This window comes from Carcharodon carcharias, chromosome 30 (genome assembly GCF_017639515.1).
Source record: "Carcharodon carcharias isolate sCarCar2 chromosome 30, sCarCar2.pri, whole genome shotgun sequence".
Taxonomy (NCBI): domain Eukaryota; kingdom Metazoa; phylum Chordata; class Chondrichthyes; order Lamniformes; family Lamnidae; genus Carcharodon; species Carcharodon carcharias.
Window position 1 is genome coordinate 27,361,647 of NC_054496.1, and position 26,874 is coordinate 27,388,520.

Consider the following 26,874-nt stretch of genomic DNA (forward strand, 5'->3'; position numbering starts at 1 on the left):
TGCCACAGACTCCCGGTGGACCGAATTCATCCTCCGTCTCCTATGCAAACAGGAAGTTGGTGCTCTCTTCACGGTTTTAGAATATATATCAAATTCAAACCAGGAAATTGATTGGCTGTAGGCATCATGAGGTGACGTTTGTACCCTACTAAACAATCCTCCCAGTCCATCATCTGGCAGCTGTGGTATTTTTGGGCACATAGGAGACAATCCCAAGCAGCCAGCATGAAGTTCCCTCAGCTGGACAGAGGCAGAGACCACAAACTCTCAGCAGACCAAATTCTTCCTCCAGCTTCCATGCAATCATCCACAGCTTTTATTTTCTTTACATTTCTAACCACGAACATTTCAAAAGTGCAAGACATATGACGCAAAAGAAAAATCCCTGATTCTGAGAGAGGTGAAGGGAATTCCAGAGTTTATGGGCTGGACACACGAATGGCTGCCAATGGTGAGATGAAGGGATTGAGGGGTGCACAAGAAGCCAGTGTCAGGAGCACAGAGTTCTTAGAGGGGCAGGAGTTTACAGAGAAAGAAAAGGGCAAAGGCTTGAAGGGATTTGAATTTTAAGTTTAAGGCTTTGGGGATGGGGGTGGATGTGGGTGCCATGAAGGTCAGTGTTGACAGGGGGAGGCGACAGAGTGAAGATTTGGATGAACTGAAGATTATGGAAGGTAGAGGACGGGAAGCTGGCCAGGGGAGCAATGAAATATAGTCATAACAATTGGTAGCAAAGGCTTAGATGAGGGTTTTACCAGGGAGTGGTCTTGGTGATGGAAAGGATAGGGGGTTGGAAGCTGAGCTGAGGAACAAATGGATCCAGGGATATGAATAATCTTGTTCAGCCTATGCCTTCACCAGAAAGGGTTTAAATTAGAGATGAGGGTGCAGAGTTTATGGCAGGGGCTGAAGACAGTGGCTTGACAATTTGCCTTTGACAATAGGTGACCACAGTATCATCCTCTAATGCTTCTCCCTCTGTTGTCCAGCTGGGTGGGACCACACTCAAGTGTTTCAACTCTGATTTATCCAGACAGAGTCAAGAAATGAACCGATTTCAAAATGGTCATCTCATTTGCAACCACAGTCTTGCCCCTCCCTACCTCTGCAGCGTCCTCCAGATCCACAACTCTGAAGTCTCTGCGCTCCTCCAATTTTGGCCTCTTGTACAATCCCTAATCTTCATCACTCATATCATTGTTGCTATGGCCTCAGCTGCCTAGGCATTAAGCTCTAGCATTGCATCCTTAAACCTTAACACCCTCCTTTCAAGATGCTCCTGAAGGTCCACCTCTTTGACCAAGCATTCTGGCACCTGTCTATGTATTTCATGCTGTTTGATAATGCTGTGAAGCATCTTGGGGCTTTTTATATGTTAAAGGTGCGTTTTTAAACAAAAGGAAACTTTTGCTCATCTAGAATTAAATGTCAGAAATGTCGTCTGACAGGAGAGTCATCAGGGAGGTTGGTGGTGAGGTCGAGTGGGTGTTGTCAGCATACATATAGAACCTGACACCATATCGTTAGATGCTAAGGGGCAGCACACAGATGAAGAGGAGGGGGGGGTTAAGAATGATGTTTGGAGGAACCGATGCAGGTGGGTTGAGAAGCCATTACTGGTGATTCTCTGATTACCATCATAAAGACAAGAGTGGAAGCAGAGGAGAGCAGTCCCACCCAGTTGGACAACAGAGCAGAGACATTCGAGGAAGATGATGTGGTCAACTATTGTAAAAGGCTGCAGGAATTTTAAGGACAAAGGATGTTGTTTGTGACTTTGAATCGAGCCATTTCAGTGAATGAAACTTGATTTGAGAGATTCAAAGATGAAATTGAGGGAACGATGGACATATATTTGGGAGGCAAAAACTTGAGAAGAAAGGGAGGTTGGAGATGGGATATTAGTTTGCAAGAACAGAGGGTGTTAGTACCTGAAGCGAGAACTTTGCCAGGAAGGGAAGTTGGCAGGGGCTGGTCAGCATTTTTCAGGCAACAGAAAAGGATGGGTCTTATGGTGAAAATTAACTCGGAGAGGGCAAGAGAGGGGATGGGGAGAAACTACAGAAAGATGAGAGTTCAGAGCTCTATTGGGGTGGGGTGGGACCTCGGTGGGAGTTTAGCAAAGACAGATGAATGGATTATCGCAATCTTAATGTCAAAAGAAATCAGATAATTCCCCGCTTGTTGGAGGCAAGATTTGAGGGTAGAGGGAAAGGATTTAAGGAGACACTTGGCAGTCAGTAGCACTCCTACCCTTTAAGAATGTATGCCAAACTTAGCAAGTACCCTAGGCAGTGAGCATACCTGCCGAGGAACTTGGAATGTTACTCAGAGGATGGGGTGACAGTGAACTGAAAGAGCTGTGGGGAAAGGAGAGATGAGCCAATGGAGTTTGATCTCATACTGCTGTGAAGGTCAGGGATAAGGGGGGGCGGGGGGGTGGGAGAATGTCTGATCCTGAGGCCAACATTACCTGCTGCTGAGAAAATGCAGCACTGCCAGAGATGCCGTCTTTCGGATGAGACATTAAAACCAAAGCAAGCTCTCCCCAGTATCCTGACATTTATCCCTTAACCAACATCAGTAAAACTGGGGTCATTAGCAAGCACGTTGCAGTTTGTGGGATCTTGCTGTGCGTAATTTGACTGTCCCGTTTCCTGCATTACACCAGTGACTGTGCTTCAGAAGTATTTCATTGGTTGGAAAGCACTTTACGACAGCTCTGAAGTGGTGGTTCCGCAAGACCAAATAGATTCCATCTCACTCTGATTTCAGACTAGGGGAAGCTGATCTTTCAGGTCCCATTGATTTTGAAGAATTTCACCTTCAGCTGGTGCGCATACACTGCCAGCTGTATCACAAGCTGAGGGAGGAACATCCCTCCATTGTGAGAGCATTTTGTACGTAGCGCTTTACTGGTCTACATTACAGGAGCAGCCAGAGTCTGCAGTTTGCTGGCAAGTCTGATACTGGGAGTGCAAGAGGACTAGAATTCACCAGTTCAGAACGGATAACAGCTCTCATTTATATAGCGCTGCCAATGTAAGAGGCAAGTTTTAAAGGAGTGCTTTAAGGGAGGAGAGGATTCAAAAGCTGAAGGCACGCCCACCAATGGTGGGTAAAGGGGAGCGGGGGGTACACAAAAGCTCAGAGTTGTTGGAACACAGTTAACTTACTGGAGGGTAAAACAAAACTCCCACACAACACCTCTTGCAAAGCAGAGGCTGGCCAACAGATAAAGTACATGAGGAAAACCTTCACCTTTGTATTAATTAAATCAATTAAAGACATTTGCCTTGGTGGTATGTCCACAAAAAAAAATCCCAGCAGCAGCAATGAAGATTTCACATTCCATAGTATGTAGAGAGACTGGGGACCGAGTGGCTGAATTCACAAACACTCTCAAACTGTACATGGATTTATTTTTTTTCCTCATCCAGATTTTTTTTTTGGGTACGAAAATACCAGTCAATTTTGTTTTTATATCAAAAACCATCTATGAAAACGGTTGGCGAGTTAAAAGTCCATCCGCAGGGAGTGGCTTGGTGTCTAGTCCCTCTCGCCCTGAAATCTCTCACCGGTGCACGAGCCAACTGTGGGCTAGTGCAGTGCGGAGAAAGGACCGGTCAGTCTGCCAGCTCCGTTATCACGAAGGCACACAGAGTCTGCTGCTCCCCAGCAACGCCTGAAGGATTCGGTCCAGCCCAAGTGCCACCAGGAAGTCGGCCACGAGGACCTCGGCAATCACGATCTTCAGCTGCATCAGAGAAACCAGAATTAATCTTAGCTCATGATGTCCAGTCTGTTGCTCGATTTCTGTCTCCCAACAGCTCTAGCTTAAAATTTCTATGTTGCTCCAGGTGCTAATTGCCCCTCTAGTCCATTACAGTGGGTATTTTCACAGAATACAGTCAGCCACAGCACAATGCCTGCAGGCTATTTGACTACAGTGTGCATTGCAATCAAGTTTGATTGGTTTTTGGCAAATTTGCAGCAGGGGCAGGGTTCAGGTGTTCATGTTGGTGATTTACACCCCTCTCTTACCCACTGGGGTGTGCCACAAACCGAGGACTGCTGGGTCTTGTATGGAACAGATCAAATGCAATTTTAATCTTCCTCGCACCCCTCTGGTGCTGTTTGCCTGAAGTCTGAACTCAATGACAACGTCCTGTGCTTTACAGCTGCTGCAGTCCTTGTGCCACAAAGCATGACTGAAGGGAGCAGTCCAACTGGTGCTGAGCCCAGGCAGGGCTAGAGAGAAAACATGGATGAGCTAAAAGCAGAAAGGGCTGGGATTGTGCAGCAGGTTAGGAACTTGAGCACGGGACAGAGGGTTACGTGGACCATCTCAATATGTTGGTGCTAAACTGCTACTGAGCCCAACTTCTGTGACCTTACTTTCCTCCCTCTTTCAAATACTGACCCAATTTCCTTTTAAATGATGTTACAGGCTCAAATAGTTCCTTGTGGGGAAACATTCTCTGTTCCAATAACCCTCTGGGATAAACATTCCCCTTTATTGCCCAAGTCATAACCTTCAGTCTGAGCCCTCTGGTCTTGATACTCATTAACACGCCGCTGACAGTACTGCTAAAAAAACTCCTTTTGAATCGCTCCCCTCCCTCTAGGTCCATTTTAGCTCAAACTACCTCTTCTTACAGGGTCTGAAGCGATCCTCCTGGCTTCAACATCACAGCCTGGGTTAAAACCAGCCCCTCTTCAGTCGCTTTTATCCTAACCACACGGTCCGTCAGCCAATTTCACCCTCAGAATCGGGGGAAACAGGTTTCCTGCCCCCTCCCCACTCACTCGTTCAAGATCAAATGGAGATCCCTCCCCGCCCAATGATACCATGCCTGAGTCCGACAGATTCGGAGCGAGCTTGAGAGGGTGCTCAAGAGTATGACCGTACCTCTGTTGGGATTTCCACCAGCCCAAACTGTTCGTTGAACTCTGGCGAGGAGCCAGTCAGCAAGCCCAAAATAGCAAGGCCTGAAATCACAATACTCCACAACAGGGGCTTGTTCTCCCGTAGGCTCTCCATGAACGGATGACCCTGAAAACATACACAAGGGCGAGCTTAGAACCAGGCGACATTTCAGAACAGTACTGCATCCCCTCCGAGTCTTTTGTAAGGGCTGAAAATTAATTTTCTGGGCAAATAAAATGGGTTTAAAAGAGTGCTCGCTGGCAATTAAACAATCCCAAAGGCTAATGTAAATCGAGAATTGCATACGCCTCACTCGCTCCAAGGCAATTATTGGCACCACAGCTAGGTGGCAGTGTAATGGCCAGCTCCAGCACGACAATCTATGATTAAAGGCCAGCGAGGAATCCAGCATCTACCCCAAACCCGGCTTGGCCTCAATAGCCAAGTGGTTATGGTACTGGGTTTGTAACCCCAAGATCAAGAGATCAAATCTCACAATGGCAAACTATGAAACAATGTAACTTCATCTGAAACAGATGGAAACGGGTTTGTACTCGAAAGAGTTACCCCAAACCCCCCCAGGTCGATCAACTCCCAGTTGGTATGCCAGCAAGTCCCCTTACCTTGTAATTAATGGCGAAAGTGGCCATCTGCATCGACATGGACATGATGTACACAGTGCTGTTCACCAGGCTGGGCTCAAACTCTTTGTACAGATCCACAAACTCGTCTGTGCTGGAAAAGGAAGCAAAGAGGGCAGTGAAGACACAAAACACAAGCCTGTCCACGACAGCCCAATGTCACGCCCCCAGTCTCCTAAAAAGACTCTGTACCTCAGCAGCTCAAAGGTAACTTACTGTCTCTGTCTGCAACATGTGTGTTGGTTCTGTAAGTAATTTATCCATTGCTATCCTGACTACAGCCCCTACCATGCAACTCCGAACAGTGAGCCATTTACCCAGCGACATCAAACTTTACAGCTTCCTCTCTGGAAGATGCTAGCTCTCACTGGGATACAGGTGGTGGCCACCTTCCTATCAGGGAAGTCAGTGTTGTTGAGCAATTAGACAATGGAAGGCATCACAACTGAACCCAATTCCTAAAATTCACCTGGACAAATGTTAAAGAGGGATGACTGAATAGGAGCCCCAGCAAACCTTTTCTCCTCTGCAGCTCTAGGGCTGTAATGCACACAACATTCCCCTCCCTACCTCAGACCAGGGCTCTGACCCTGCGTTCTTCAAGGACAAGGCATTCGTCAATCAGCCACCGTCATAATAAATGTTAACCCTTTAAATACATTTTCCTACCTTGGAGATAGCAGAATCAGTTTTCTTTCCCCTCTCACTGCACAGGGAAGCAAATAAAGAGACTGGCAGGCCCCTGGTAACTCCCAAATCCTGGCAGGCCAGAGAGCTAGTGAGGGATGCTTGTGCTGGTTGACATGAACATATGAACATAAGGACCTAAGAAATAGGAGCAGGAGTAGACCAGACGGCCTGTCGAGCATGCTCTGCCAATCAATAGGATCATGGCTGATCTTGGGCTTCAACTCCATTTCCCACCTGCTCCCCGTATCCCTTGATTCCCTGAGACACCAAAAATCCGTCTATCCCAACCTTAAACATATTCATTGATGGAGCATCCACAACTCTCTAGGGTAGAGAATTTCAAAGATTCACAACGCTTTTGAGTGAAGACATTTCTTATCTCAGTCCTAAACGATCGGCCCCTTATCCTGAGTCTGTGCCCCCGTGTTTTTGATTCCCCGACCAGCGGAAACAATTTCTCAACGTCCACACCTGTCAGACCCCTTCCGGATCCTGAATGTTTCAATGAGATCGCCTCTCATTCTTCTAAACTCCAGAGAATATAAGTCCAATTCACTCAGCCTCTCATCATAACACAGCCCTCTCATCCCAGGGCCCAATTTAGTGAACCTTCACTGTACTGTCACCACAGAATATGGTTACTGGGCGGCAGCGTTATAGGGACAGAACACGTCACATCAATTGGATTGTGCTGGTTGCCGAGATCTGACTAGACAACCTGTACTAGGTGCAGGCAAAGCTAGAGATTTCCATGAGTCTGAGACTGTCTTAACCCAGATCAGTACATGAGAGGGACTACACTCCAAAAGTGCTTCATTAACAGTGGAACACTTTGGGATACCCTGAGGTTGTGGAAGGTGCTACGTAAATGCAGGCTTTTTTCTTTATTCGATACGGAAAGCGGGGGATTAAATTGCTGTGGCACTGAACACTGGCAAATCCCACACTTGCATTAGCACAAGGAGGAAGAGTGGGAGTACATTTCTGCGAGGGCTCTGCATCCTTCCCTGGACAGAACCAGGAGATGAGAAGGAAAACAATGAGGAGGGTCTCACCTGGAGGAGGAATATTCCTGTGCCGCCTTGTACAAGAAAACTAAGCTGGCGAAATGGACAGCAAATTGCAGCAGTACAGTGAGTATAGTGTACAGGTTGAATATGTTTGGCAGCGGACGCACCTTCGATAGGGTCTTCAGTGGCTGTGGAAAGTCAAGCGATTCGGAGGTTCAGTTATCAAAAAACCAACAGGAAGTCATATTGCCCCACCCCTTTCCTAATGGGTTTGGACCCACAGGGTCCAGGTACCCACTGCCCAATTATCCAAATGGCCACAAACCCTGTCCGAATTTGGACAGTGAGCAGGAACCAGCTAAACCCAATGCTATATTCGCTGGGCAAACATCCAAAACTTTTGATCAGGGGTCACTAGCCAATGGCCAGGAGGAAGGAACATCCTCATCACACCACCATCACTGTCCGCCATCCCCCTGCACCACTACCCCACATCCACCACTGCCCCCCCCTCAACAAGACCAGAGGTTAAAGACAGAACTTCCTTGATCGATCTAACAATGTATTGGCTGAGTCACCATAGCCACTGTATATCATACGCTACAGCTGCACAGAATCTCACTTATGGGTCACTGACTGTAGACTATCGCTTGATAAACCTGCAGCGATTGTGAGTCGTTGTATCCATCAAGCTTGATGTGGTCATGGCAACTACAAGGAGCGTACTGGCCAGGGTTGCCAGGCAGACTGTGCTGTGTGGGGGCATTGGCTCAGTTACGATACCCTTTTTGGGTTGTCAATCTTTTCTTTTTACTCATTCACAGGATGTGGGCGTCACTGGCTGGGCCAGCCTTTGTTGCCCACCCCCAATTTCCCTTGAGAAGCTGGTGGTGAGCTGCCTTCTTGGGCCACTGCAGTCCATGTGGTGTAGGTACACCCACAGTGCTGTTAGAAAGGGAGTTCCAGGATTTTGACCCAGCGACAGTGAAAGAACAGTGATTTTTTTCTTTCATGGGATGTGAGCATCACTGGCGAGGCCAGCATTTGTTGCCCATCCCTAATTGCCCTTGAAATGAGTGGCTTGCTCGGCCATTTCAGGGTGCAGTTAAGAGTCAACCACAATGCTGTGGGTCTGGAGTCACATGTAGGCCAGACCGGATAAGGATGGCAGATTTCCTTTCCTTTCCTATAGGACAGTAGTGAACCAGATGGGTTTTTACAGCAATCGATGATAGCTTCAAGGTCACCATTACTGAGACTAGCTTTCAATTCCAAATTTTATTTATCAATTAAATTTAAATTCCACCAGCTGCCATGGTGAGATGTGAACCCATTAGCCTGGGTCTCTGGATTACTAGCTCAGTGACATTACCACTACACCATCATCTCCCCCAAATATATTAATAGATAAAAGATATAGACCCAAGTCAGGATGGTGTGCATCTTGGAGAGGAACTTGTAGGTGGTGGTGTTCCCATGCGTTTGCTGTCCTTGTCCTTTGTAGTAGAGGCTGTGGGTTTGGAAGGTGCTGTTGAAGGTATTTTGGTGAGATCCTGCAGTGCACCTTGTAGGTGGTACACACTGCTGCCACTGTGCATCGGTGGTGGAGGGAATGCATGTTAAAGGCGGTGGATGGGGTGCCAAGCAAGCGGTCTGCTTACCCCTGGATGGTGTCGAGCTTCGAGTGTTGTTGGAGCTGCACTCATCCAGGCAACTAGAGTGTGTTCCACCTGCGGGCATTCACTACCTTGACTCACCAAGGCGGGCTGACCAACGTGAGACTTGGGTTCCCCAGGAAGCCTGGGCCCTAGCAGCGGCTACACAGAGGAGAGGAAGAAACTGTTGCAAAAATTAAAAAGGCGAACATTCCCACTACCGTCTTATAGAAAGAGCCTAAGAGAGGAGAAAACCAGAGAGGGGAGGTGGGGCAGGGGGCAGAGAGCCTAGAGAGTCGTATAGGAGAGAAAAACAGATAGACACACAAACACGCTGAGGCAAAAATCACAAGGTCATTGGGGGTCAGGGAGGAAACCACAAATCAGCACTTTGTGACCACAAACCATTGATGAGATACATTGACTATTCCGGAAGCACACAGTTTCACCAGCACCTTGAGTCTGACCTCAAACCTCACCAGTCTCGACCTGTTGGCGGACTGCCAGCCTCGTTCACCGACTGCTTCTAGTCCCTACACCCATCCCCACAGATCAGGCAAGCTAACACAACAATTCTGTTGAAGGGCCATGAGGACTTGAAACGTCAACTCTTCTTCTCCACCGATGCTGCCAGACCTGCTGAATTTTTCCAGGTAATTCTGTTTTTGTTTTAAGCTGACACAACATATGCTGAGGAACTGAAATCTGCAACACAGCTAAGTGATTTTTGAGGGAGTGGGATTGGATGGTGGATACAAAGTCTGATCTTCCATCAATTAGATCACTGCCTTTTAATCTGCTGATCCTGGGTCAGTTCCGGGCACTGCTGACATCAGGTTATTAGGAGGCAAGCTTTCCTCCATTTGAGTATTTGAACAGAAATGATTCGTATTCCCTCTGGCTTTAGCAAAGGCGATTTTACAACAGAATTACTATTGTGACTGGCACGTGGCTATCACAACTGATCACATTTAAGCTATTCTTCAAAATGTTTAAATAAATCCCAAGTCTGCGAGTGACAGCCTATGCAGAAAGTGATGGGTAAAGTACAGATCCACAAATATTAAGTACACGTTACCTTGGATCTAGAGATGAAGAGGAAGCAGCCAGCGAGAAGCAACCCCTGCAGTGTGGCCTGAAAATCACTGAATTTAACTCCCTCCAGGTACAACACGCTCTGGCTGTAGGCAAGGATCAGCGCATTCAGGGCCAGGATCTTAAACATCTGAAGCGTGGTTACCAACGTGCACCGGCCTTGTTTTATCACATAACAAACTGCAGAAAGAGGGTGGGGGGGAAGGAAAGAATGCTCGTAAGTCTAAAATACATAGTGCCTTGGTAGTACAGAACAGGAGTATTGCTGAAAAAAGACACGCTGTCGAAGCTTTTCATCTTGCACTCATCGGGACAGATGCAAGAATACCAAATGCCAAAGTGAGCAACAATTTATACTGCGTGAGAAAAGGGTACTGATTGGTTGAGGCCCATGGGAATGCCTCAACCAGCCGACTTACCAACCAATCAGTACCCTTTTCTCATGCAGTATAAATTGTTGCTCACTTTGGTATTCTTCATCTGTCCTGATGAGTGCACGGCAAAAATCTTCGACAGCATGTCTCTTTTCAGCAATTCTAATATATCTCCGTGTAACCTGTGCCTGTAATCCGCACACAAGGTCACATCCTGATTCTCCATGTTCCATGGCAGGGAACGGCTGAATGATAATCACAGGGACAAAGAAAATCGGTAGATCTCAAACTGGCTGTGGAGGAGGCATGGGAACAAGCTTCAGCAGCTTTATCAGCCTGCTTCAAAGCCCAGGATTATAGACTCTCGCCCCTTAGTCCTGACGCAATGACACATACTTGGGAGCACTGCTGCTAGGCTGCTATCAGCTGTTCTTCAACCATGAATCTAGATGCTGCATCTTGGCAGTATGATAGGCATTGAAGCTTGACATCCAATCCTGTAACTAACCAACCTACAGACTTCTGGCATCATTAACTAGTTAATTAACTACAGCATCAGCGGTATTTTGCTCTTGTATCAACAGTGGGAAGCTTGGCTGATTTTTTTCCCCCCCTTGCCTAACCCAGAGACAGGGACTAAATGTGTTTCCCCCACACAATCCACAGGGATCGGCTACCTCAGCAACAAATCAGGGACCTAAATCATCGTGGCTCAATACAATGTTCAGGAACTAGATAGAGAATACAGGCATTTTATCTCTTCTTTCAAACATCAAATATTAATTTGATCACTAGGAGCTGAACTAGACCATATCTTGGAGATTCATAGCATTGTAAAGCCCAGGAGGGAGCCATTCGGCCCATCATGCCTGCGCAAGCTCTTTGAAAGAACTATTCATTTTGTCCAGTTCTTTACACCACTCTTTTCCCAGAGTCCTGCAAATTTGTCTTTCACATTTGTATATCTAATTCCTTTTTGAAAGCTGCCATTGAATCTGCTTCCACCACCCTGTCAGGCAGTGCATTCCAAATCTTAAATCCACGTCCTCTGGCCACTGACCTTCCTGCCCACAGGAACAGCTTCTCCCCATCTACTCTATCAAAGCCCCCCTTAATTTTGACCACCTCGTAAACCTTCCTTAACCTTCTCTGCTCTGTGGAGAAGGATCCCAGCATTTCTAGTCTCTCTACGTAATTGAACTTCCTGGTTCTGAAGAAGTGTCAGATTTGACTCGAAACATTAACTCTGTTTCCACAGGTGCTGCCAGACCGGCTGAGTTTTTCCAGCGCTTTGTTTTTATTCCCGATTTCGTTCTGACCAAATTCCTCTGCACCCTCTCCCTTTCGCTTCCTTGCTAAAGTGTGGTGCTCGGAATTAGACATAATACTCTAAGTATTATATACTAATAGCTAAGGCCTAACCAGTGATTTTTTATAAAAAAGGTTTAGCATAGCTTCCTTGCTTTTGTACTCTGTGCCTATTCATAAAGCCCGGGACACCAGCGCCTTTTTAAAAAGCATTCTCAACTTGCCTAACCCTTTCCAAAGATTTGTGTACATACATCATTGGGTCTTTCTGTCCATGCACTCCACCTTTACTATTGTACCATTTAGTTCATGCTGCTTGTCCTCGTTCTTCCAAACTGTATTACTTCATATTTCTGTGTACTGAACTGTATCCGCCTTGTGTCTGCCCATTTGGCCAGCCAGTCAGATTGATGGCACAAGTTCCAACACAACATGGTATTTTATTTTGTTCCTTGTGCTCTGAATCGTACATTACTTGTAATCAAGACAGAAGCGCTCTGGTTAAGTCATAACTATAGTATTGCATCCAATTCTAGTCATCGCACTTTAGGGAGGATGCAAAGGCCTTGAGATGGTGCAGGGGAGATTTACTAAAATGGTTCCGGGGCTGAGGGAATTTAGCTACAAATTTAGGTTGATCTCCTTGGAGCAAAAGAAGTTGAGGGGAAATCTGATAGAGATGGACAAGATTATGACAGGTTTGGATAAGGTAGGCAGCTTTTCAGCTGTTCCCATTAACTGATGGTACAAGGAGTAGGGAGACACAGGTTTAAGGTTTCGGGTAAGAGATGCAGGGGGAACATGAGGAAGAACCTTTTTTTACCCAGTGAGTGGTAACAACCTGGAACTCGCTGTCCACGAGTGTGGTGGAAACGGAGATGATCAATGATTTCAAAAGGAAATCGAATGGATACTTGAAGAAAATAAACTTGCAGATCTACAGGGATACTGTGTGGGAATGGGACTGATTGGCATGGACTCGATGGGCCAAAAGGTCTCCTTCAGGGCGGTAATGGCTATGTATTAAATTCCCCTGCTCCAAAGCCTTCATCAATACTATGCCGAGTCAGTTTCTTAGATCTAGCAGTGACGTGGAGAGATCCACTCTCCAGCTTTTGCTCTTCAGAGCCGTACCGTCAATATTCATCCCCAGCATTGTTCCCAATGAGCTCTACCATCCTGCCCCATCTCACATGGCCAGTGGAAAATTTTAGAACAGGGGGAAATAGCCCTTAACTACCACCCACCCTACCAACACTGAGAGACAATGTAAGTCCTGCAGACATTATGCAGCTTAATTTTCAAAGAGATTAAGTGCTGTACAAAAGGCTGCAAAGCAAGGCTTTGTCTTGTGGGATGGGTAGGAAGACTTCAGGTTGGATCGAGGTTTGTATTCACATTGGCAGTGAGTGGCTACTAGTGATGGGATCCAATTGCTAGTGGAGTTCAACAAGAATCATTCAACATCTTTGCTAATGTACCTGGATAAAGGTGGAAGGAGAAAGGTCCATATGCTTGCTGATGACACCAAGTTATAGACAGGAATTAAGGCCTTAGATGAAACTAATAGTCTGTAAGCGGATCTAAAAGTCTTGGGAGAATGGTAGATGTCTCTCAATGTTGAGCAGTGTGGTGTGTGGAGCTGGGGGAATCCAATCATATATAACACCTATGGCAGGTCACTGTTCAATGCTTCTGAGACAGAAGGATCTGGGGGTCATAGTTGATGAAACATTAAAATTTTGCCACTCGCACCATGAGGCTGTGACGAAAGTCAAAAAGATGCACAGCCAGAGCAAACAAACTAGTTTACCCAAGTTGGCTGCATCTAGAACACAAGTCCCAGGTCTTGGGCTCCTAAAGGAAACCTGCTCACTCCACAAAGGAATGATGCATAACACAAGGACACTGAGCGAGAGAAAACAACATTTAATTGAGGCAAAGAAAATCTGTATAAGTATTACAAACCACAGCATGTGCTGTATATATGTTAAGGAATACCAGGGAGAGGGAGGGTTACATACAAATACTCACTGCACATGATGGATGATAGCTTGGAGGTAAATGGTGCTGCAATGCTGGCATCTCCCAGTTTTATTACAGGCATCTGGTCCTCCTCTAGGTCCTTCAGCACCTGGTTAAGACGCTCCTGTAGGGAAAGAACACATGGTGGGTGGAGAGATGATTCAGAGCAAACACAGGGCTGCTAATATCACTAACCCTTAATGTAAGTGGGTAAACCCCAGGGCAGGAACTACAGCCAACAACAAGACACAGCCTGCAACTACACATTTGTTAACTCAAAACATTCCAGTCGCTGCCTCTTGGCTTAGAATACCCACAGGACGTGGGACAAATTTATGCAAGAAAATCAGTCAAAGCGTTGAATTAAATCGTACTGATAAAATCAAACTGGTTGAGCTCTCCAGCTCTGCTCCTTCCCTCTCTAGTTAATTGCCTGTGTACTAGCTCCCCATGCAGAATCCTTGGCCTTGCTCCACCTTCCATCTGCAGCCTCCTTCAACCTTACACCCCAGGCTGCACCCTTCAATCTGTATGATCTGCGTACCTCCTATTCTACTCTTGCTGCCACAGCCTCTGGTCCTCACTCCCCGAATATTGTCTGTGTGTGTTAGATCAGCTACTAGGAAATCCAACTGCTGACTGGCTTTTATTTTATGGAGATCCCAGGGAACAAAAATCTGGCTGAGATGCTAATGAATAATTGAGGTCCACATGTGAGGTTGCAGCTAGGGGGGGGGGCACATAAAGTCCCATATTATTCCTCAATTCCTGGATAGAAGTGGAGTGCTTTTGCAGCTTGATCCAAGCGTGCTCAGTGTATGAGAGTGCAAGTTCTGTGTATACAGCTGTGCAGAGCATCCCGTGGCATTCAGAGCCCCAGGGACGAGCTCATTAACTCTGATCTTCCACTTTCCCAGCTCCTGCTGCATCACCAAGCAGCAGCCAAACCCTGCTCGACAGGGAGGAAAACCCGAGGGAGCTGCCATCCCAGGGCCGCTTCTGCACAACACACAACAGCTGCTTTCTGAACAGCTTCAGCACCCGCCTTGTAAGCCATGGTAACCAGGCCATAGCGTGGACAACCATTTATGGGTTAAGGGTACGATATACCCCTTTACCACCGCCACCCACCCCCCCCCACACCACCAAATCTTCTCCCCTCCCCAGGACACTAGCTTGGCATGGCAGGCATTGACACCCTCATCTACCACACTTAAGCAGCCATGAAACAATAGACAGTGATGTACAGTAGGGTATTCAACTGCAGAGGCATCACACTTGAGCCAAATTCTGTTCTCACCTGACACTTTCTGCTGGGGGTGGGTGGGTGCAGGGGTTGCATGGGGTGGAGAGGGGCATCAACACAGAGGTATCAGGTAATAGGGACCCTTGCTGATTTTTTTTTCTCTCTCCCCTTTAATGATGAACAATTGTGGTGCACCAACGTGGACTAGTTGACTTAAGCCTTAAACACAGATTGGGAACTGGACCTGTGCCTCACAATAACTTACTCTGTGAAACCACTGGGAGAAAACAAACTTTAGGTTATTTTTAATAGATATTTTGATAGGTTTTTGAGTAAAATAGCTTTTAACATAATACATTTTCATATCAAGAAGTTAAGATACAACGACGACTCCAGGCTAACCATTCGAGATAATCCAGTGAGTATGACCCACCCTTTGTACAGCAAGCTGTTCCTCTCGCTGTGACATTAACCGGTGCCTTGCTGCCCGAGAGGTTGGTTTCATGTTGCTGCTCGTGTTGGAAGTGTGAGATTTTCCGTCGTTTATCCCATCTTTTGGCTTCCTCTTCTTGTCCGGAATCCGCTCGGGAGCATTAGCCAGCAAAGCCACTCCTGAAACGACAGGACACTCACTGAAATGCAGAAGCGTGAGAAGCACTGATGATGCGGCTCGAGGCTGCCTCGGGCAGATAGGAAATTTCCAAAAGCAGTGCCAGGTGTAGCACTCAGTCTCACTGACCACAATATCCCAGGGTGGATTGATGGTCTCTTTGTGGTAGCAAGTTCCACATTCTAACCATTCTTTGGGTAAAGAAGCTTCTCCTGAATTCCTTATAGGGTTTATTGGCAACTATCTTACATTTATGGCTCCAAGTTTTTGTCTCTCCCACAAGTGGAAATGTCTTCTCTATGTCTACCCTATCAAACCCCTTCATAATTTAAATGGCCAATATGAGGTCACCCCTCAGCTTTATCTTTGTTAAAGAGCCCCATCTTATTCAGCCTTTCCTGATTAAGTATAACCTCTCAATTCCAAAATCTATTCAGTAAAATACCACACTGGAAGAAATAGTGAAGACACTTTTACTCAATGAAAGGCGCTGGAACAAATATCCGGAAGTGATAACACGCACAGTGGTGAGCATATTAAATTATTGCACAAAATGGGCCCACAAAGCTAAGCGTTTACAAATCTGCAGCCGTCATACTGAAAGCAAAGTTCATTAAGATATAAGGGAGGCATCCAAACTTTGGAATTGGGGTAGAAGGGTCCACAGGACTAATCAAATAATGTCACATTAATGGAATGTGAGGAAAGGATTGGTGATCTTGAACTCTTCACCCTTCAAATATGAAAATGAAAGGAAGCCTCAGGGACGCCTCTGCACTATTTCAAGTTAACTCATGACTACAGACAAAGGGACTCAAGTAGCAACTGAGAAACAGCAAGGTGTTAAGGAAGCCTTTCAGACAGACTGTGATCACTAACTGGGATGGGGCAGGAGAGGCAAAAACTCAGAATCTGGGGTTAGAAGATATGAGGGTGAGAATTGTAGGTCATCTATAGAGGGAAGGGTGTCTTCCATCTAACTATCTTTGCGAAACAAAAAGTTTGTGATCAGGGAGAGTCTGAGGGGAAAGTGCCAGAGGCCTACAGATAATAGCAATGGCGGAGAGTCAGTGGGAGTCAGAGAGCACACTGTTGAGTGATATGACAGGACAAGAGGTAGGTGGTCGGCTGTATAGAGAGCCCGGTGGTATGGAGGAGTCTAGGGGCAGAGCAGCAGAGCAGAGAGAGTACAAGCACCAGGGAGTGACATTTAAAAGACACTAATAAAGTGTCATCTGCATGAGGGAAGATTACGATTGGTTAGTTTCTTTTGTTTAGTTAAGTCTTTCATTTGTGTGTGTTCTGTTTATTTGGTCTAATAAATAGAAACATGGCAGGGCAACTCAGTTAGGTGCAGTGCACATCTGGTTCAACGTGGGAACTTCTGGATGCTTCTAGTGCACTGAACAACCAAATGTGCAGGAAGCATTATCAGCTGGGGCAGTTTGAGCTCCGGGTTTGGGAGCTCGAGCACCAGCTTGAGTCAATTAGGTTTATCCGCGAGGCTGAGAGCTACATGGATAGCACACTTTTCTTTCATTTTTAAATTTCTTTCATAGGATGTGCGCATCGCTTGCTTGGCCAGTATTTATTGTCCATCCCCAATTGCCCTTGAGAAGATCGTGGTGAGCCACTTCTGGATGTGGTCGCCCCCATAGGTTAAGGGTTTGCAGGCAGAGATAGAATGGGTGACCGCTAGGCAGCGAAGGAGCAGCAGGCAGGTAGTCCAGGGGTCCCAAGTGCATCTCACTCTCCGATTAGTATTCAGTTCTGAATGCAAGCAGGAGTGATGGTTCATCTGGGGCGTGCAGCCAGAGCCAAGTCCACAGCACCACAGCTGGCTCAGCTGGACAAGGGGGTTGGAAGAAGATTGGGAAAGCAATGGTGAATGGGGATTCTATAGCTAGGGGAACAGATAGGCAATTTTGTGTGAATTCACAATGGTATAATAACTACTTGGTACCGAGGATGTCAGTGAATGGCTGCAAAGCACTCAAAGGAGATGGCTAAACAGCCAGAGATCATGGTGCATATTAGCACCGGCAACATGGAAAGGAATATGGATGAGGCCCTGCAGCAGGTTTTAGGGAGCTAGGAAGGAAACTAGCAAGTAGGACTCAAAAGATAGTAATTTCCAGATTCCTTCTGGTGCCACGCACTAGTGAGTATAGAGCAGATGATTGATGAATGCTCGGCTGGAGAGATGGTGCTAGAGTGAGGGCTTTTATTTCCTGGGACATTGGGACCAGTTTTCAGAGAGTTGAGACCTGTAGAGGCCAAACGAGCTGCACTTAAAGCTGGCATCAATATCCTCACAGGGCAGTTTGGCACTGGCATCAATATCCTCACAGGGCAGTTTGGCAGTGCTATGAGGACGGTTTAAACTAGAATAAACAAGGTGTAGAAAGGATTGAACTGCAGTAAGAAATAATAAGGTGGTGTCAGACTAGGAGGCAATGCAGTAAAGTTTATATTAGGTTTACAGCACATGTATGTAAATGCACAAAGCATAATAAATAAGGTCAGTGAGCTGCAGGTGCAAGTAGCCACTTACGTATATGTTATTTCTATGCTTATGGAATAAAGAGGGGCAGGAACGGGTGCTAAATATTCCTGGATACAAGGTGTTCAGGAAAGCTAGGGAAGGGTGATCAAGGAGAATATTACACTGGTGGAGGGACAGTATGGTCAGGTCACAATCTATTTGGTTACAGTTAAGAAACAATAAAGGTACCATTACATTGCTGGGCGTAGTCTATAGGCCATCAACTACTGGAAAGATATGGAAGAGCACATCTGCAGGGAAATTAGTGCAGTTACAATGGGGATTTCAATTATCCCAATATAAATTGGGACGGAAATAGCATAAATGACAGAGGGGGAAGAGTTTCTTAAGTGTCTTCAGGAGAATTTTCTTGATCAATAGGATTCTGGCCCAATGAGGAAAGAGGCATTGCTGGATCTGGTTCTGGGGAATGAAGTGTACTAAATGGATGAAGTGTCAGTCGAGAGATCAATGATCAAAGGCTAGCTATGGAAAGTGACGAGGAGCAATCCTGAGTCAAAATACTAAAGTGGAGGAAGGCCAATTTCATTGGTGGGGGGAGGGGGGCGGAAAAACAACCCAAGTCTATCCAACCTCTCTTCATAACTTAAATGTTTCATCCCAGGCAACATCCTGGTGAATCTCCTCTGCACCCCCTCCAGTGCAATCACATCCTTCCTATAAAGTAGCATCCAGAACTGCACACAGTACTCCAGCTGTGGCCTCACCAAGGTTCTATACAACTCCAACATGACCTCCCTACTTTTGTAATCTATGCCTCGATTGATAAAGGCAAAGGTCCTATATGCCTTTTTCACCACCCCACTAACATGCCCCTCTGTCTTCAGAGATCTATGGACACACATGCCAAGGTCCCTTTATTCCTCAGAACTTCCTAGTGTCATTGAATACTTCCTTGTCAAATTACTCCTTCCAAAGTGTATCACCTCACACTTTTCAGGGTTAAATTCCATCTGCCACTTATCTGCCCATTTGACCATCCTGTCTATATCTTCCTGTAGCCCAAGGCACTCAGCCTCACTGTTAACCACCCGGCCAATCTTTGTGTCATCTGTAAATTTACTAATCCTAACCTCCACATAGTCATCTATATCGTTTATATAAATGACAAATAATAGAGAACCCAGCACAGATCCCTGTGGTACGCCACTGGACACTGGCTTCCAGTCACTAAAGCATCCTTCTATCATCACCCTCTGTCTCCTACAACTAAGCCAATATTGAATCCACCTTAACAAATTACCCTGCATCCCTTGTGCCTTTGCCTTCTTTATAAGTCTCCCATGTGGGACCTTGTCAAAGGCTTTGCTGAAATCCATATAGACTACATCAACTGCACTACCCTCTTCTACACACCTGCTCTCCTCAAAAAATTCAATCAAATATGTTAGGCATGACCTCCTTCTGACAAAGCCATGCTGACTATCCCTGATCAAACCTTGCCCCTCCAAGTGGAGATAGATATTCTCCTTCAGGAATTTCTCTAATAGTTTCCCTATCACTGACGTGAGACTCACTGGCCTGTAGTTCCCTGGCTTCTCTCTACAACCCTTCTTAAATAGCGGAACCACATTAGCTGTTCTCCAGTCCTCTGGCACCTCCCCCGTGGCCAGAGAGGAATTAAACATTTGGGTCAGAGCCCCTGCGATCTCCTCCCTTGCCTCCCTCAGCAGTCTCGGACACAAATCATCTGGACCTGGAGATTTGTCCACTTTTAAGCCTGCCAGCACCTCCAATACCTTGTCACTCCCTATATCAATTTGCTTAAGAACCTCGCAGTCTCTCTCCCCGAGTTCGATACCTTCATCCTCATTCTCTTGGGTGAAGATGGATGTGAAGTATTAATTCAAAACTCTAGCGATATCCTCTGGTTCCACCCACAGATTGCCCCCTTGGTCACTTATGGGCCCTGCTTATCCTCTTCCCATTGATATACTCATAGAATATCTTGGGATTTTCCCTACTTTTACCAGCCAGAGCTTTCTCATATCCCCTCTTTGCTCTCCTAATTGCTTTCTTAAGCTCCACCTTGCACTGTCTGTACTCCACTAATGACTCTGCTGATTTGCTTCCCTTGTACCTGCTAAAAGCCTCTCTTTTCCTTCTCATCGTAACCTGAATATCTCTGGTCATCCATGGTTCTCTGGGCTTGTTACTCCTTCCTATCACCCTAGAAGGAACATGTTGAGCCTGTACCCTCCCCATTTCCTTTTTGAACACCCCCCACTGTTCCTCTGTAGATTTCCCCACAAGTAACTGTTCCTAGTCTACCTTGGCCAGATCCTGCCTTATTTTACTAAAATCCCCTCTCCCCCAATCCAAAACATTTTTTTGTAACTTGTCTATTTCTTTGTCCATAATAAACTTAAACTGTACCATGTTGTGGTCGCTATCACTAAAATTCTCCCCCACCACCACCTCAGCCACCTATCCAGCTTCACTCCCCAGAATTAGGTCCAGCAATGCACTGTCCCCTGTTGGACCCTCTACCTATTGACCTAAAGAGTTCTCTTGTACACATTTCAAGAAATCCACTCCATCCAAGCCCTTAACACTATGTCTATCTCAATTAATGTTGGGAAAGTTGAAATCACCTAATATAATTACCCTATTGTTATTGTTTTTACACACCTCCACAGATTGTGCACATATTTGCTCTTCAATTTCCCGCTGACTATCTGGGGCTCTATAATAAACACCTAATAATGTGGTTGCCCCTTTTTTATTCCTAAACTCTACCCACAATGGAAGAGACAGTTCAGGTACATTCCCACAAAGGGTAAATGTAGGACAAACAAAGCCAGAACTCCCCAGATGGTGAGAGAGATAGAGAAAAAGATGAAGCAGAGAAAGGGGAGTGTATTACAGGTGTCAGGTCGATAATACAAGTGAGAACCAGGCTGGATATAGAAAGCACAGGGGGCAGGTGAAAACAAAAACCAGAGAGGCAAAGAGAGAGTATGAGACAAGACTGACAACTAACATAAAAGGGAACCCAGAAGTCTTTCATAGGCATATAAATAGTAAAAGAGTAAGGCTGATTAGGAACTAAATTCGTACAGACGCATGGAGACAGAGAAATTGGCAGAGATACTAAATGAGTACTTTACAACTGTCTTTACCAAGGAAGATGATGCTGACAAAGTCACAGTGAAAGAGGAGACAGTGAGATGCGGATGGGCGACAAATTAATAAAGAGGAGGTACTACAAAGGCTGGTTGTATTTAAAGTTGATGAGCCACCAGGACTGGAACAGATACTTTCCTCAAGATTTTGGGTGCAAGGGATAAATTGCAGAGGTAATCACCAATCCTCTTTAGATACAGGGGTGGTGCCAGAGAACTGGATAATTGCAAATGTTATATCTTTGTTCAAAAAAGACAGAGAAACTGTCTGGCAGATGGATCGAGAGCCAGAGAATACTGATTTAAGGTGACGGGCAAAAGAGTCATTGACAACAGGAAGAAAAACTTTTTACGCAGCGTGTGGTCAGGATTTGGGATGCACTGACTGTGACAGGGGCAGATAGAAATCAGGGCTGTCAAACAGGGGGTTGGATAAGCACCTGAAGAGAACATTTGCAGGGCTACAAAGAGGGCAGGGAAATAGGATCAGCCGAGTTGCTCTTTCAGAGAGCTGGCATGGACACACACAATGGGTCACATAGCCTCCTTATGTGCTGTAACCATTCTATGATTATAGTTTGGATTTAAAAAGGAAACCAAGTCCAAGCACAGCATGAGGGTGATGGCCAGGACATGCGTGGAGTTTTATTTTATAATTTTGTTCATCTTTTAATTCATAGCTTTGGAATTCAACTTCAGTGCAGGGTTAAATACTTAAACCAGACATCTCTGTGATGCTTGAATCTGACAGTCAGTGCTTCTGCAGTCAGTATCTTGGTCTGTACCATGCATTCAGGCTTTTAATGCTTACCAACATCAGCATGTTTTAAGGCCCCAACGTCATTGGTCCCATCACCACACATCAATGTGGTGTAACCGAGGCTCTTGAAACTGGTGATTACAAACTCCTGTAAACAGAGCATGGCAGTATTCAGTCACAACACAGCTGCACAGCAAAAAAACATCTGACCAATAGTTGGGGCAAATATAGCAGCATAAAGGGGAGGCTAGGGGAAATGTCTCCACACAATGGATTATTAAAATAGGGAATCCATCTCCACAAGTTACAATTGAAGCTAAGTTAATCACTGCATTTAAGGTGCAACTAAGTGAACAAAAATATTCAAAAGGGCAGGGGTAGAGGATTAGGAGGAAGGTACTATGATGTAAAGCCCTATGAGTTGAATGCCTTCAATTCGCTGCTGAAAATTCTAAGTTTCTAATTATGTCTAACCCTGAGGAGGATGATTGCTCTGAACTGTAGGATGAAGGCACCATCCTGACTTTTAAAAAAAAATTCATTCACAGGATGTGGGGGTCGCTGGCTGGGCCAGCATTTATTGCCCATCCCGAATTGCCCTTGAGAAGGTGGTGGTGAGCTCCTCGAGCCGCTGCAGTCCATATGGTGTAGGTACACCCACAGTATTGTTAGGGAAGGAGTGCCAGGATTTTGACCTAGCAACACTGAAGGAATGGTGATATATTTCCAAGTCAGGATGGTGAGTGGCTCGGAGGGGAGCTTCCAGGCGGTGGTGTTCCCATACGTCTGCAGCCCTTGTCCTTCTAGATGCTAGCGGTCATGGGTTTCAAAGGTGCTGCCTAAGGAGCCTTGTTGAGGCTCTGCACTGCATCTTGTAGATGGTACACACTGCTGCTACTGTTTATCGGTGGTGGAGGGAGAGAACATTTGTGGATGGGGTGCCAATCAAGTGGGCTGCTTTGTCCTGGATGGTGACAGGCTTCTTGAGTGTTGCTGGAGTTGCACTCACCCAGGCAAGTGGGGAGTATTCCATCACACTCCTGACTTGTGCCTTCTAGATGGTGGACAGGCTTCGGGGAGTCAAGAGGTGAGTTACTCACAGCCAGATTCCTAGCCTCTGACCTGCTCTTGTAGCCACAATATTTCTATGACTAGTCCAGTTCAGTTTCTGGTCAATGGTAATGCCCAGCATGTTGATCGTGGGGGATTCAGTGATGACAATGTCATTGAATGTCAAAGGCAGATGTGGTTAGATTCTCTCTTATTGCAGATGGTCATTGCCTGGCACTTGTGTAGTGTGAATGTTACTTGCCACTTGTCAGCCCAAGCCTGGATATTGTCCATGTTTTGCTGCATTTGGACATGGACTGCTTCAGTATCTGAGGAGTCACGAATGGTGCTGAACATTGTGCAATCATCAGCGAACATCTCCACTTCTGACCTCATGATGACAGGAAGGTCATTGATGAAGCAGCTGAAGATGGTTGGGCCAAGGACACTACCCTGAGGAACTCCTGCAGTGATGTCCTCAAACTGAGATGACTGACATCCAATCACAATAATCTTCCTTTGTGCTAGGTATGACTCCAAACAGCGAAGAGTTTTCCCCCGATTCCCATTGACTCCAGCTTTGCTAGGGCTCCTTAATGCCACACTCGGCCAAATGCTGCCTTGATGTTAAGGGCAGTCACTTTCACCTCACCCTCTGGAGTTCAGCTCTTTTGTCCATGTTTGAACCAAGGCTGTAATGAGGTCAGAGCTGTGTGGCCCTGTAGAAACCCAAACTGGGCATCAGTGAGTAGGTTATTGCTAAGCATGTGCTGCTTTGCTTGATAGCTCTGTTGATGGCCCCTTCCATTACTTTACTGAAGATGGAGAGTAGACTGATGGGGCAATAATTGGCCCGGGTTGGATTTGTCCTGCTTTTTGTGTACAGGACATACCTGGGCAATTTTCCACATAGCCGGGTAGATGCCAGTGTTGTTAGCTGTACTGGAACAGCTTGGCTAGGGGCACGGCAAGTTCTGGAGCACAAGTCTTCAGTACTATTGTCGTAATGTTGTCAAGGCCCATGGCCTTGCATTATCCAGTGCCTTCAGCTGTTTCTTGATATCACGTGGAGTGAATCGAATTGGCTGAAGACTTGCATCTGTGATGCTGGGGACCTCTGGAGGAGGCTGAGATGGATCATCCACATTGCACTTCTGGCTGAAGATTGCTGCGAATGCTTCAAGCCTGATCTTTTGCACTGATGTGCTGGGCTCCTCCATCATTGTAGCTGGGGATATTTGTGGAGCCTCCTTCTCCAGTGAGTTGTTTAACTGTCCTCTACCATTCACGACTGGATGTGGCAGGACTGCAGAACTTAGATCAGATCCGTTGGCTGTGGAATCACTTAGCTCAGTCTATCACTTGCTGCTTATGCTGTTTGGCACGTAAGTAGTCCTGTGTTGGAGCTTCACCAGGTTGACACCTCGTTTTTAGGTATGTCTGGAGCTGCCCCTGGCATGTCCTCCTGCACTCTTCATTGAACCAAGGTTGATCCCCTGGCTTGGTGGTAATGGTTCAGTGGGGGATATACTGGGCCATGAGGTTACAGATTGTGGTTGAGTACAATTCTGCTGCTGCTGATGGCCCTCAGCACCTCATGGTTACCCAGTCTCGAGTTGCTAGATCTGTTAGTAATCTATCCCATTTAGCACAATGGTAGTGGCACACAACACGATGGAGGGTATCCTCATGTGAAGGTGGGACTTTGTCTCCACAATGACTGTGTGGTGGTCGCTCCTATCGATACTGTCATGGACAGATGCATCTGCGGCAGGCAGGTTGGTGAGGGTGAGGTCAAGTATATTTTTCCCTCTTGTTGGTTCCCTCACACCCACCTCAGACCCAGTCCAGCAGCTTTGACATTTAGGACTCGCCCAGCTCAGTCTGTGGTGGTGCTACCAAGCCACTCTTGGTGATGGACATTTAAGACCCCCACCCAGAGTACATTCTGCACCCTTGCCACACTCAGTGCTTCCTCAAGTGGTGTTCAACATGGTGGTGTACTGATTCATCAGCTGAGGGTGGTGGGTGGGGCGGTGCGGTATGTGGTAATCAACAGGCTGTGTCCTTGCCCATGTTTGACCTGATGCCATGAGACTTCAGACTCCAGAGTTGAAGTTGAGGATTCCCAGGGCAACTCCCTCCCGACTTTATACCACTGTGCCGCCACCTCTGCTCAGGGATGGTGATGGTGGTTTCTGGGACATGATCTGCAAAGCATGATTCCGTGAGTATCAGCTTGACTAGTCTGTGGGACAGCTCTCCCAATTTTGGCACAAACCCCAAAACGTTAGGGAGGAGGACTTTGCAGGGTTGACAGGGCTGGTTTGCTGCTGTCGTTTCTGGTGCCTAGGTCAATGCCGGGTGTTTCGTCCAGTTTCATTCCTTTTTGTTGACTTTGTAGTGGTTTAATTCAACTGTATGGTTTGCTAGGCTATTTCAGAGGGCATTTATCAGTCAACCAGATCAGCTTTCAAATATGGGAGGATTTATCAGATCAGTTTTCAAACGTGAAATGAATGTACCAAGATTTAGCACGTTTAGGGATTAAGATGATTCGTTATTTTCTTAGCCTGATGAGGAGGCTAGACAGAGTATATAGGGGGAAGCTGTTCCCACTCGTAAAAGGATCAAGAACGAGAGAGCACAGATTTAAAGTGATTTGCAAAAGAAGCAAATGTGACATGAGAAAAAACTTTTTCACACAAGTGGTTCGGGTCTGGAATGCACTGCCTGGAAACGTCCCGAAACACCTTGGGATGTTTTATTATATTAAAAGAACCATATGAATGCAATGTTACTGTAGTAAAAGTCTAACCTTCTGCTTGGGTGCGACCCGGGCAAACACGTGGACATGAGGTATCAGCTTCATCAGGAAGGGCCTGTCCATCATATTTAAATAATTGAGCCCTTCTCCCGTCATGCACAGGTCGTAGTGTCTAGTCAGGTCACTCAGGGTGGATGGAATCACGGGACTGGTAACTTTGCCATCAATGGACTCCCACAGCCACCTAGAATCTGAAGGGATGAACACACAACATTCCATTAGACTTCACGAACATAGGACAGTCCTCCAAACATTCCATTACAAAATGATGTTCCTTGGGGATTGCTGCTAACCAGTGAAGTTTTAATACCATAATAAGGTGTTTCCATCCATGCTTCGTTGCACTTAAAATAACTTCAACAGATACCTATTGACATGTGACATGATTGTGCATCTCAATGCTGTCTACCCTATGGCGCACCAAGTAAAAGGTACAAACTGATCTGTTTTACGCATGTTTCTATTCAGCTAAATGCAAGGCTATAGAACCACACATGGTAACTGTCTTCATAAAATAAACATGTGGCTGCTCAGATCAGTTTTCAAATATGGGAGATGTGTATCAAGATCAAAGCAGATTTAGGGATTAAGGCAGCTCATTATTTTCTTAGTCTCTGGGGTCAATTTGGTGGTAAATATGGCTACTCGTAGTTATCCCAGTTCTGAGGAGGTCATTGCCCTGAAACATTAACCCTTTTGCTCTCCATAGAGACTGCCCGGCTTGCTGAGCGTTGGCTCTGTTTATCCTGGTTGGTGGGCAGGGAGGGGTTAGTGTCCTACTCAGAGGTGCAGCAATAATCTGGTTTTAATCAATACATTGAGTAAAAATAAGGGCTAGGAAGAATAGATCACCTAGCTCTCCTGCACTAGATGCATATGAAGAAAACATACATTGACACATTTCTATTAGTGAGCTGGACCATTTTATCTGCTGCTTTTAAATCTCAATTAAGTACATCAGG

General features: G+C 46.1%; 1 protein-coding gene across 1 annotated transcript in view; it reads right to left on the reverse strand.

Moving 5' to 3' along the window:
- Positions 1-3,405: 3,405 nt before the first annotated feature.
- atp13a1 (ATPase 13A1) overlaps positions 3,406-26,874 on the reverse strand; it is a 97,161-nt gene continuing 73,692 nt past the window's right edge. The window contains exons 18-26 of the mRNA XM_041176965.1: positions 25,904-26,103; positions 22,087-22,183; positions 15,408-15,586; positions 13,738-13,852; positions 10,005-10,201; positions 7,317-7,459; positions 5,554-5,665; positions 4,913-5,056; positions 3,406-3,757 (exon numbers count right to left, since the gene is read on the reverse strand). Coding sequence (XP_041032899.1) covers positions 3,647-3,757; positions 4,913-5,056; positions 5,554-5,665; positions 7,317-7,459; positions 10,005-10,201; positions 13,738-13,852; positions 15,408-15,586; positions 22,087-22,183; positions 25,904-26,103 — 1,298 coding nt within the window. The 3' untranslated portion in view covers positions 3,406-3,646. The remainder of the gene's footprint in view (positions 3,758-4,912; positions 5,057-5,553; positions 5,666-7,316; positions 7,460-10,004; positions 10,202-13,737; positions 13,853-15,407; positions 15,587-22,086; positions 22,184-25,903; positions 26,104-26,874) is intronic.